We start from the raw sequence: 13514 nt of genomic DNA on the forward strand, positions 1-13514 counted from the left end.
TACATATACAGGCTGTATATATATATTAGATATTAGGGGTTTAGTATAGGTCTTATGTTAACTTTACCTACCTAAATATCCTTCATTACATATACAGGCTGTATATATATTGGATATTAGGGGTTTAGTATAGGTCTTATGTTAACTTTACCTACCTAAATATCCTTCATTACATATACAGGCAGTATATATATTGGATATTAGGGGTTTAGTATAGGTCTTTGTTAACTTTACCTACCTAAATATCCTTCATTACATATACAGGCAGTATATATATTGGATATTAGGGGTTTAGTATAGGTCTTATGTTAACTTTACCTACCTAAATATCCTTCATTACATATACAGGCAGTATATATATTGGATATTAGGGGTTTAGTATAGGTCTTATGTTAACTTTACCTACCTAAATATCCTTCATTACATATACAGGCAGTATATATATTGGATATTAGGGGTTTAGTATAGGTCTTATGTTAACTTTACCTACCTAAATATCCTTCATTGCATATACAGGCAGTATATATATTGGATATTAGGGGTTTAGTATAGGTCTTATGTTAACTTTACCTACCTAAATATCCTTCATTACATATACAGGCAGTATATATATATTAGATATTAGGGGTTTAGTATAGGTCTTATGTTAACTTTACCTACCTAAATATCCTTCATTACATATATACAGGCAGTATATATATTGGATATTAGGGGTTTAGTATAGGTCTTATGTTAACTTTACCTACCTAAATATCCTTCATTACATATACAGGCAGTATATATATATTGGATATTAGGGGTTTAGTATAGGTCTTATGTTAACTTTACCTACCTAAATATCCTTCATTACATATACAGGCAGTATATATATATTGGATATTAGGGGTTTAGTATAGGTCTTATGTTAACTTTACCTACCTAAATATCCTTCATTACATATACAGGCAGTATATATATTGGATATTAGGGGTTTAGTATAGGTCTTATGTTAACTTTACCTACCTAAATATCCTTCATTACATATACAGGCAGTATATATATTGGATATTAGGGGTTTAGTATAGGTCTTATGTTAACTTTACCTACCTAAATATCCTTCATTACATATACAGGCAGTATATATATATTGGATATTAGGGGTTTAGTATAGGTCTTATGTTAACTTTACCTACATTTAGTAATGTTTACTTTGTGGGCGTACACTCCGGGCTGCCACCACCGGAACAGGACAGGGCTGAGGATAGAGAAGTCTGAACTATAACAATTTGTTGTTACATTTAGTAATGTTTACTTTGTGGGCGTACCCTCCGGGCTGCCACCACCGGAACAGGACAGGGCTGAACTATAACAATTTGTTGTTACATTTAGTAATGTTTACTTTGTGGGTGTACCCTCCGGGCTGCCACCACCGGAACAGGACAGGGCTGAACTATAACAATTTGTTGTTACATTTAGTAATGTTTACTTTGTGGGTGTACCCTCCGGGCTGCCACCACCGGAACAGGACAGGGCTGAGGATAGAGAAGTCTGAACTATAACAATTTGTTATTAAATTTAGTAATGTTTACTTTGTGGGCGTACCCTCCGGGCTGCCACCACCGGAACAGGACAGGGCTGAGGATAGAGAAGTCTGAACTATAACAATTTGTTATTAAATTTAGTAATGTTTACTTTGTGGGCGTACCCTCCGGGCTGCCACCACCGGAACAGGACAGGGCTGAACTATAACAATTTGTTGTTACATTTAGTAATGTTTACTTTGTGGGTGTACCCTCCGGGCTGCCACCACCGGAACAGGACAGGGCTGAGGATAGAGAAGTCTGAACTATAACAATTTGTTATTAAATTTAGTAATGTTTACTTTGTGGGCGTACCCTCCGGGCTGCCACCACCGGAACAGGACAGGGCTGAGGATAGAGAAGTCTGAACTATTACAATTTGTTATTAAATTTAGTAATGTTTACTTTGTGGGCGTACCCTCCGGGCTGCCACCACCGGAACAGGACAGGGCTGAACTATAACAATTTGTTGTTACATTTAGTAATGTTTACTTTGTGGGTGTACCCTCCGGGCTGCCACCACCGGAACAGGACAGGGCTGAAGGATAGAGGGTTGAAACTATAACAATTTGTTGTTACATTTAGTAATGTTTACTTTGTGGGCGTACCCTCCGGGCTGCCACCACCGGAACAGGACAGGGCTGAGGATAGAGAAGTCTGAACTATAACAATTTGTTGTTACATTTAGTAATGTTTACTTTGTGGGTGTACCCTCCGGGCTGCCACCACCGGAACAGGACAGGGCTGAACTATAACAATTTGTTGTTACATTTAGTAATGTTTACTTTGTGGGTGTACCCTCCGGGCTGCCACCACCGGAACAGGACAGGGCTGAGGATAGAGAGTTGAGAAGTCTGAACTATTACAATTTGTTATTACATTTAGTAATGTTTACTTTGTGGGTGTACCCTCCGGGCTGCCACCACCGGAACAGGACAGGGCTGAGGATAGAGAAGTCTGAACTATTACAATTTGTTATTACATTTAGTAATGTTTACTTTGTGGGCGTACCCTCCGGGCTGCCACCACCGGAACAGGACAGAGGCACAGAGAAGGCTGAACTATAACAATTTGTTGTTACATTTAGTAATGTTTACTTTTGTGGGTGTACCCTCCGGGCTGCCACCACCGGAACAGGACAGGGCTGAACTATAACAATTTGTTGTTACATTTAGTAATGTTTACTTTGTGGGTGTACCCTCCGGGCTGCCACCACCGGAACAGGACAGGGCTGAACTATATACAATTTTTGTTACATTTAGTAATGTTTACTTTGTGGGTGTACCCTCCGGGCTGCCACCACCGGAACAGGACAGGGCTGAACTATAACAATTTGTTGTTACATTTAGTAATGTTTACTTTGTGGGTGTACCCTCCGGGCTGCCACCACCGGAACAGGACAGGGCTGAGGATAGAGAAGTCTGAACTATAACAATTTGTTATTAAATTTAGTAATGTTTACTTTGTGGGTGTACCCTCCGGGCTGCCACCACCGGAACAGGACAGGGCTGAACTATAACAATTTGTTGTTACATTTAGTAATGTTTACTTTGTGGGTGTACCCTCCGGGCTGCCACCACCGGAACAGGACAGGGCTGAGGATAGAGAAGTCTGAACTATTACAATTTGTTATTAAATTTAGTAATGTTTACTTTGTGGGTGTACCCTCCGGGCTGCCACCACCGGAACAGGACAGGGCTGAGGATAGAGAAGTCTGAACTATTACAATTTGTTATTAAATTTAGTAATGTTTACTTTGTGGGCGTACCCTCCGGGCTGCCACCACCGGAACAGGACAGGGCTGAACTATAACAATTTGTTGTTACATTTAGTAATGTTTACTTTGTGGGGCGTACCCTCCGGGCTGCCACCACCGGAACAGGACAGGGCTGAGGATAGAGAAGTCTGAACTATCACAATTTGTTGTTACATTTAGTAATGTTTACTTTGTGGGCGTACCCTCCGGGCTGCCACCACCGGAACAGGACACTGAGGAAGGGCTGAACTATAACAATTTGTTGTTACATTTAGTAATGTTTACTTTGTGGGTGTACCCTCCGGGCTGCCACCACCGGAACAGGACAGGGCTGAGGATAGAGAAGTCTGAACTATTACAATTTGTTATTAAATTTAGTAATGTTTACTTTGTGGGCGTACCCTCCGGGCTGCCACCACCGGAACAGGACAGGGCTGAACTATAACAATTTGTTGTTACATTTAGTAATGTTTACTTTGTGGGCGTACCCTCCGGGCTGCCACCACCGGAACAGGACAGGGCTGAACTATAACAATTTGTTGTTACATTTAGTAATGTTTACTTTGTGGGCGTACCCTCCGGGCTGCCACCACCGGAACAGGACAGGGCTGAACTATAACAATTTGTTGTTACATTTAGTAATGTTTACTTTGTGGGTGTACCCTCCGGGCTGCCACCACCGGAACAGGACAGGGCTGAACTATAACAATTTGTTGTTACATTTAGTAATGTTTACTTTGTGGGCGTACCCTCCGGGCTGCCACCACCGGAACAGGACAGGGCTGAGGATAGAGAAGTCTGAACTATAACAATTTGTTGTTACATTTAGTAATGTTTACTTTGTGGGTGTACCCTCCGGGCTGCCACCACCGGAACAACAGGACAGGGCTGAACTATAACAATTTGTTGTTACATTTAGTAATGTTTACTTTGTGGGTGTACCCTCCGGGCTGCCACCACCGGAACAGGACAGGGCTGAGGATAGAGAAGTCTGAACTATAACAATTTGTTATTACATTTAGTAATGTTTACTTTGTGGGCGTACCCTCCGGGCTGCCACCACCGGAACAGGACAGGGCTGAACTATAACAATTTGTTGTTACATTTAGTAATGTTTACTTTGTGGGTGTACCCTCCGGGCTGCCACCACCGGAACAGGACAGGGCTGAACTATAACAATTTGTTGTTACATTTAGTAATGTTTACTTTGTGGGTGTACCCTCCGGGCTGCCACCACCGGAACAGGACAGGGCTGAGGATAGAGAAGTCTGAACTATTACAATTTGTTATTAAATTTAGTAATGTTTACTTTGTGGGCGTACCCTCCGGGCTGCCACCACCGGAACAGGACAGGGCTGAGGATAGAGAAGTCTGAACTATAACAATTTGTTATTAAATTTAGTAATGTTTACTTTGTGGGCGTACCCTCCGGGCTGCCACCACCGGAACAGGACAGGGCTGAGGATAGAGAAGTCTGAACTATTACAATTTGTTATTAAATTTAGTAATGTTTACTTTGTGGGTGTACCCTCCGGGCTGCCACCACCGGAACAGGACAGGGCTGAGGATAGAGAAGTCTGAACTATTACAATTTGTTGTTACATTTAGTAATGTTTACTTTGTGGGTGTACCCTCCGGGCTGCCACCACCGGAACAGGACAGGGCTGAGGATAGAGAAGTCTGAACTATAACAATTTGTTATTAAATTTAGTAATGTTTACTTTGTGGGCGTACACTCCGGGCTGCCACCACCGGAACAGGACAGGGCTGAGGATAGAGAAGTCTGAACTATAACAATTTGTTGTTAAATTTAGTAATGTTTACTTTGTGGGTGTACCCTCCGGGCTGCCACCACCGGAACAGGACAGGGCTGAACTATAGAGAACAATTTGTTGTTACATTTAGTAATGTTTACTTTGTGGGTGTACCCTCCGGGCTGCCACCACCGGAACAGGACAGGGCTGAGGATAGAGAAGTCTGAACTATTACAATTTGTTGTTACATTTAGTAATGTTTACTTTGTGGGTGTACCCTCCGGGCTGCCACCACCGGAACAGGACAGGGCTGAACTATAACAATTTGTTGTTACATTTAGTAATGTTTACTTTGTGGGTGTACCCTCCGGGCTGCCACCACCGGAACAGGACAGGGCTGAGGATAGAGAAGTCTGAACTATTACAATTTGTTGTTACATTTAGTAATGTTTACTTTGTGGGTGTACCCTCCGGGCTGCCACCACCGGAACAGGACAGGGCTGAGGATAGAGAAGTCTGAACTATTACAATTTGTTGTTACATTTAGTAATGTTTACTTTGTGGGTGTACCCTCCGGGCTGCCACCACCGGAACAGGACAGGGCTGAGGATAGAGAAGTCTGAACTATTACAATTTGTTGTTACATTTAGTAATGTTTACTTTGTGGGTGTACCCTCCGGGCTGCCACCACCGGAACAGGACAGGCTGAACTATATTTATTTTGTTGTTACATTTAGTAATGTTTACTTTGTGGGTGTACCCTCCGGGCTGCCACCACCGGAACAGGACAGGGCTGAGGATAGAGAAGTCTGAACTATAACAATTTGTTGTTACATTTAGTAATGTTTACTAAGTAGTTGTGTTTTAAAATAGCTTTTTGAATATGTAGTAGAAACAGCTTATCAGATAGCAATATGATCCGGATATTGAAAATATGAAAACCAGTGGCACCCCCTCCACCCACCTCCTACATAACGACTTACTGCATGGCGACTGCCTGAGTGATAGGTATGACGACCGTCTGCCAGTAACCATGGGGACCAGAGTAGTATATGGTTCCTTCTGTGTGTTCACTGCAGTCCATCTCCTGATAACAAGGCTCTGACAGAAGGCGCCATGTCTGGCCACCATCATGACTGTACTGTAGTAGCACTGGGTGGTCGAGGCGGAACAGATTACTACAACCAACGTTAATCTGCAAAGAACAGATTACTACAATGTAAACGACAACAAACTGGTCAGTGGGCTAATACACATAACAACTTCTTGAGACACTTCACTTTGCAGACATGTTTATTCACATTTATCACATATTTCTGATAATTTGTTTGATTCCATCATAACACATGCACAGAGAAATATAATTCAGATCTGATTCAAAGTAAAACACTAAGATACCCCCCATACCCTGACCCTTACCCTGAACTGAATTACGTCTCCAGCCTTAAGGTCAAGGTCTTTGGTGATGGCAAATTTATCATTCTCCTGATTGGCCAGAATGAGTGCTGGGTCTCGGGCCTGACAATATTTACCCAGCACACCTTCTGTCACGGTCGACCACACATTAGAATCCAGTACATCCAGATGTTCCTAAACCAATCAGAAGTCACATAAAATAAATACATCAGGTGTTAACCAATCAGAAGACAAATAACATATATACATTTGGATGTTCCTTAGTCAATTAGAAGTCATGTAACATAAATACATTAAAGTGTTCCTTAACCAATTAACTCACATTAAAATTGTCCTCCATTTTTGTCATGTGATCGTAGCTGCCAAGCATGATTTCATCAATTGCCCACTGGTCTTGTCCACCCCCAGAGTGAGAGCCCTGCCACCAGCGGAACTGTGTGTTGGGGGAGCGTGCCTTGTCCGGGAGTACTGCATGTACAAATCTGTAAAAACACGTGTCATTTATAATATATGTAACTTTTACATTTAACCCTTCGTTATTAAGTTCTGTATTCACACAACTACTGTTGACAAATGGCAGCAGATTAGAGATTAGAAACTTCCAGTTAGCAAATGTACAAGGGCACATTACTATCTTAAAACAACGACTTTTAGATACAAGAAATCATCAAGTTATCATATTTATAGACCAGCTAGTAGAATGTTAGTAATAAGTTTCATTATCATCATCCGTCATCTTGTAAGTTTTTTCTCCTAACCTTATTGAACATGGTACACAGTATGAATTACTAAAATCTCAGACTCCTAGTTTTCTGATACGTTATGTTTATTTGTTTGTATTATAAAGGTCAATTCATCAACACACTATTGATTACTACTTTGTAATATGAACAAACATTGGGGTGAGGTACTCAATCAGTTATGGTAATACTATGGTCTGTTAACAGGACCGTCACCTGTGGGATCTTTCTTTCTTTCATGAGGGTAATACTATGGTCTGTTAACAGGACCGTCACCTGTGGGATCTTTCTTTCTTTCATGAGGGTAATACTATGGTCTGTTAACAGGACCGTCACCTGTGGGATCTTTTTTCTTTCATGAGGGTAATACTATGGTCTGTTAACAGGACCGTCACCTGTGGGATCTTTCTTTCTTTCATGAGGGTAATACTATGGTCTGTTAACAGGACCGTCACCTGTGGGATCTTTCTTTCTTTCATGAGGGTAATACTATGGTCTGTTAACAGGACCGTCACCTGTGGGATCTTTCTTTCTTTCATGAGGGTAATACTATGGTCTGTTAACAGGACCGTCACCTGTGGGATCTTTCTTTCTTTCACCTGTGGGATCTTTCTTTCTTTCATGAGGGTAATACTATGGTCTGTTAACAGGACCGTCACCTGTGGGATCTTTCTTTCTTTCATGAGGGGGTTTTCGTAGTATCAATATGATGTCAGTTAATTACGTGAGCTGAGTTTTCATTGTTTAGGAATATATGTGTATAGGCAAAAAGCCTGCTGTGTTATGGAATAAAAGTACATCATCAGAATCTTTTGTTCAGATCCAACTAACGCATCCAAATCCTAAAAGGCAAAATGCCAAATTTAAGCCCACCAAAATTTAAACACCCTCTTTTAATGTGAAAGTGCCAAAATTTCTTGACACCAATATGTCACAATTTATGATATATCATATGATACCTACTTTGGGATTCTGTACTCGGCTGGGACTAGTTCCATCAGTTGTTCCCAGGTGGTGCCACCGTCTGTCGAGTACTGGAGAACGACTCCTTCCTGTCGTGTCTCTGACCCTGAACAATCCGGAAGGTCACCACCAATCCTCAGATAGAACTGGAGATAATCACTCTGCCTCGTGTCAAAGTCCTTGGTCTGAAGCTCTCGTACACCATTCTGAAACATTGAAATGACAAGAAGTCTGTAGCATTGGGGGAATGACAATTACATATTATGATTTTCTATACCCCAAACATTAATAGCCGTATAGGATAGAGGTTACACATATACACATCAACACCATCTTTATCCCATCAAACTATTGCAACATCCAGGGTAATAATATACACATTGGTAAAATCCTCGTATGACAAGAAAGCACTGATTATTTGTAACTTAGGTCAATCTTATAACATTGATCGAAAAAATGTAATGTACTTCTTCAACAACAATGTAAGAATTTATATAAGAAATGGAGGTCAGAGCAATGCAGTATAACGTCACTCGATTATTGATGACGTTGACAAATGGTATAGTGCAACTGAGAAAAAGTAGTTTTGACAAAGTTAACTGTGTCAGCCAATTAGAATGTGTTTATACCATGTGACAAACTGTTAATTTAGTAATTTGATAGTCCAGATGTTAAATAACATCCAGTTTACGGGGAAGGAGATAATGTAATAAATGTGTTAATTGTTGAATAACTCCTCAGCTTAGATGTCCAAAATTAATATGAATATCTAATTTAAAACCAAAGCAGATTAACTCTTTATATATATTTTCATGGAAAATGGTTTTTTCCTCTCCACTTCAAAATTTCAATGACAATATATTTGAAGTATAAGATCGCACTCACTCCTGAGAAATACAGAGACTCCCCAGATAGGAGAGTTCCACAACCTTTCCTTCCATTGATCACCTCTCCGCCGAGAATACTGGAGAAGTCACTGTCGGGTTCATAACGTATCCCGAAGTCAGCCTGCATGAAGGAGTGCCATGCCTCTTCCTTATGACAATCTTCTCCTACAAAGCCTTCCTCACACCTACCATACAAAAGGACTTATTTTAAACTCTACAAACAATGAATATTAAGACATCACTTCTTCATTTATGTAAGCTGAAAATCTATTAGTACAGTATAAGTGGTCTGAACCAGATGTCACGAGTACAAGCATGTTTGGTCAGTATATATATAGCCAGGTTTCTGGGTTACAATACAAGATGAAATCAATGTTCAAATTAAATAAGAGTCTTATACAAGATGAAATATCATACCATATGTAGGAATACACAGGTTTAAATAAGATATACTGGGTTATACAAGTCTTAATTGCAAGATAATATCATACCATGTAGAATGGTTTAAATAAGATTACTGGTACAAGTCTTAATTACAAGATGAAATATCATACCATATGTAGGAACACAAAGTAATACAGACAAGTCTTAATTACAAGATGGTTTGATGTCAGTAATTATCAAAGGTTAAATAAGATATACAGAAATACAAGTCCAATTTCAAGATGAAATAGTTCATACCATATGTAGGAATACAAGGTTTAAATAAGATCACCATGTAACTCAGACAAGTAAATGGCGGCTATTTTGATTTTTTTTTTTTTTTACAAGTGAAACTGGTTTGATGTAATCATAAGGCATACAGAAATCCCATTTCAAATGGCATTTCTACCAAATTACATTTTGAATTTTAGAAGTTTACCAGTTTCACTTAAAAGCCAGGGTCATTGAAAGATGTGCCAGGTTTGATGGTGGAGGAAAACCAGAGTACCCGGAAATAAAATAACATCGTATAGCTAGACTACAAAGAAAATTTCATCAAAATTACTCAATCTTCCTACATTTATAAAAATCCCCTCAACAGATTGTGTAGTAGATTTAGTATCATTCATTGAGGTTTCACTATAAGTATATATAAACTTATTAAACAAGATCAATACATTGATACGAGCCCTGAGCTGAAGGCATATCAAATTACCTAACAAGTTTCATTTTCATATTATTTATAAATAAGTCACGTTAGTGTAAGATTTATCACACAATTTCATTTCTATAAAGAGAGATGTGACATTTCTGTATTATCAAACAATCATTTGACATCTTATTTTGATTATGACATAACAATAATTCACTTATGTCCTGTAATATTTATACGACCCAGTTATGTGATATACCAGATTATTGAAAAAACTTTATCCTTTTATCAGACATTTACCTACAGACACCGTCCGTACACTGACCATGTCCACTACACATGGCTGGACACTGCTGACCAATGTAGAGTCTGGACACTCCCCACGAGTCTGTCGGACTCCAGTCAGGCTGGCGTAGCCGGAACTTGGTTACAGGGCCCCTGTCATGGAGAATAAACAACAAATTATAGGGCCCCTGTCACAGAGAACAAACAAGTGATAGAGCCCTTGTCACAGGGAGTAAACAACAAGTTACAGGACCCTATCACAGGGAATAAACAACAAGTTACAGGACCCTATCACACAGAATAAACAACAAGTTACAGGACCCTATCACAGAATAAACAACAAGTTACAGGACCCATCACACAGGGAATAAACAACAAGTTACAGGACCTTGTCACAGGGAATAAACAATAAGTTACAGGACCCTATCAAACATAAACAACAAGTTACAGGGCCCAGTCACAGGGGGAAATAAACAATAAGTTACAGGACCTTGTCACAGGGAATAAACAACAAGTTACAGGACCCTCATCACACAGAATAAACAACAAGTTACAGGGCCCAATACACAGGAAATAAACAACAAGTTACAGGACCTTGTCACAGGGAATAAACAACAAGTTACAGGCCCTTGTCACAGGAATAAACAACAAGTTACAGGGACCTTATCACAGGGAATAAACAACAAGTTACAGGGCCCTTGTCACAGGGAATAAACAACAAGTTACAGGACCCTCACAGGAATCACAGTTACAGGAATAACAACAAGTTACAGGACCTAGTCAAGGGAATAAACAACAAGTTACCGGACCTTGTCACACAGAAACATACAAGTTACAGACCCCTAATCACAACAGCAGGGAATAAACAATAAGTTACAGGACCCTTGTCACAGGGAATAAAGCAATAAGTTACAGGCAGCCCATGTCACAGGGAATAAACAACAAGGTTACAGGACCCTTGAAACAGGGAATAAACAATAAGTTACAGGACCTATCCCACACAGGGAATAAACAATAAGTTACAGGACCCTTGTCACAGGGAATAAACAATAAGTTACACATTTGTCATCAGGAATAAACAATAAGTTTACCACCTTGTCACAGGGAAATAAACAGATAAGTTACAGGGCCTTGTCAACAGGGAATAAACAATAAGTTACAGGCACTAGTATCACAGGGAATAAACAATAAGTTACAGGGCACTTGTCTTCCAGGGAATAAACAATAAGTTTACAGGGCACTTGTCACAGGGAATAAACAATAAGTTACAGGCACTTGTCACAGGGAATAAACAATAAGTTATACAGGACCCTTGTCACAGGGAATAAACAATAAATTACAGGGCACTTGTCCACAGGGAATAAACAATAAGTTTTACAGGGCACTTGTCACAGGGAATAAACAACAAGTTACAGGACCTTGTCACAGGGAATAAACAATAAATTACAGGGCCTTGTCACAGGGAATAAACAATAAGTTACCAGGCACTTGTCACAGGGAATAAAACAATAAGTTACAGGACCCTTGTCACAGGGAATAAACAATAAGTTACAGGCACTTGTCACAGGGAATAAACAATAAGTTAACAGGACACTTTGTCACAGGGATAAACAATAAATTACAGGGACCCTTGTCACAGGGAATAAACAATAAGTTACAGGACCTTGTCACAGGGAATAAACAACAAGTTTTACAGACCTTGAAACAGGGAATAAACAACTAAGTTACAGGACCTTGAAACAGGGATATAAACAATATATATTACAGGCCTTGCTCACACTGGGAATAAACAATAAGTTACAGGACCCATGTCACAGGGAATAAACAACAAGTTACAGGACCTTGTCACAGGAATAAACAACAAGTTAACAGGACCTTGTCACAGGGAATAAACAATAAATTACAGGACCTTGTTCACAGGGAATTAAACAATACGATTACGGCACTAAGTCACAGGGAATAAACAAGTAAAGTTTACAGGGCACTTGTCACAGGGAATAAACAATAAGTTACAGGGCCTTGTCACAGGGAATAAACAGATAAGTTACAGGGACCCTTGTCACAAGGGAATAAACAACAAGGTTACAGGACCTTGTCACAGGGAATAAACAACAAGTTTACAGGACCCTTGTCACAGGGAATAAACAAAGAATTTACAGGACCCACCCGGTTTCGTCAATAGATTACAGGAAAATTGTTCACAGGGAATAAACCAATAAGTTACAGGGCCCTTGTTCACAGGGAATAAACAATAAGTTACAGGGGCACTTGTCCACAGGGAATAAACAATTAGGTTACAGGACGACTTGTCACCAGGGAATAAACAATAAGGTTACAGGACCCTTGTCACAGGGAATAAACAACAAGTTACAGGACCCAGTCACAGGAATAAAACAACAAGTTACAGGGACCTTGTCACAGGGAGATAAACAACAAGATTACAGGACCCTTGTCACAGGGAATAAACAACAAGTTACAGGACCCTTGTCACAGGAATAAACAATAAGTTACAGGGCATTTGTCACAGGGAAAAACAATAACAATCACAGAAGAAACAAGTTACAGGACCCTTGTCACAGGGAAAGATAAACAGGACTCCAGTTACAGGGAATAAACAAAAAGTTACAGTGCCTTGTCCACAGGTTAATAAACAATAAATTACAGGACCTTTGTCACATGGAATTAAACAATAAGTTACAGGGCCCTTGTCACAGGGAATAAACAATAAGTTACAGGACCCTTGTCACAGGGAATAAAACAACAAGTTACAGGACACCACTGTCACAGGGAATAAACAACAAGTTAACAGGAACCCTGTCACATGGAATAAAACAACAAGTTATAGAGGACCCTTGTCACAGGGAATAAACAATAAGTTACAGGACCCCAGTCACATGGAATGAAACAACAAGTTACAGGACCCAGTCACAGGGAATAAACAACAAGTTACAGGACCCTATCACAGGGAATAAACACAGTTAACAGGACACAGTTACAGGAATAAACATACAATACATGACCCATTTCACAGAGGAATAAACATTTAAGTTACAGGACCAGTCACATAGGAATAAACAAC

The 13514-nt window shown here is 39.9% G+C and overlaps 1 protein-coding gene across 1 annotated transcript in view; it reads right to left on the minus strand.

Moving 5' to 3' along the window:
• LOC138305118 (reelin-like) overlaps window positions 1–13514 on the minus strand; it is a 133449-nt gene that overhangs the window by 64135 nt on the left and 55800 nt on the right. The window contains exons 22-41 of the mRNA XM_069245518.1: window positions 10451–10588; window positions 9074–9260; window positions 8189–8394; window positions 6808–6967; window positions 6489–6659; window positions 6053–6264; window positions 4728–4773; window positions 4522–4583; window positions 4348–4398; window positions 3965–4015; window positions 3704–3754; window positions 3315–3365; window positions 3022–3072; window positions 2832–2882; window positions 2558–2620; window positions 2258–2308; window positions 1965–2015; window positions 1672–1722; window positions 1379–1429; window positions 1173–1255 (exon numbers count right to left, since the gene is read on the minus strand). Of these exons, the coding sequence (XP_069101619.1) occupies window positions 1173–1255; window positions 1379–1429; window positions 1672–1722; window positions 1965–2015; window positions 2258–2308; window positions 2558–2620; window positions 2832–2882; window positions 3022–3072; window positions 3315–3365; window positions 3704–3754; window positions 3965–4015; window positions 4348–4398; window positions 4522–4583; window positions 4728–4773; window positions 6053–6264; window positions 6489–6659; window positions 6808–6967; window positions 8189–8394; window positions 9074–9260; window positions 10451–10588 (1838 nt within the window). The remainder of the gene's footprint in view (window positions 1–1172; window positions 1256–1378; window positions 1430–1671; window positions 1723–1964; window positions 2016–2257; window positions 2309–2557; window positions 2621–2831; window positions 2883–3021; window positions 3073–3314; window positions 3366–3703; window positions 3755–3964; window positions 4016–4347; window positions 4399–4521; window positions 4584–4727; window positions 4774–6052; window positions 6265–6488; window positions 6660–6807; window positions 6968–8188; window positions 8395–9073; window positions 9261–10450; window positions 10589–13514) is intronic.

This window comes from Argopecten irradians, chromosome 12, assembly GCF_041381155.1.
Source record: "Argopecten irradians isolate NY chromosome 12, Ai_NY, whole genome shotgun sequence".
Classification (NCBI taxonomy): Eukaryota; Metazoa; Mollusca; class Bivalvia; order Pectinida; family Pectinidae; genus Argopecten; species Argopecten irradians.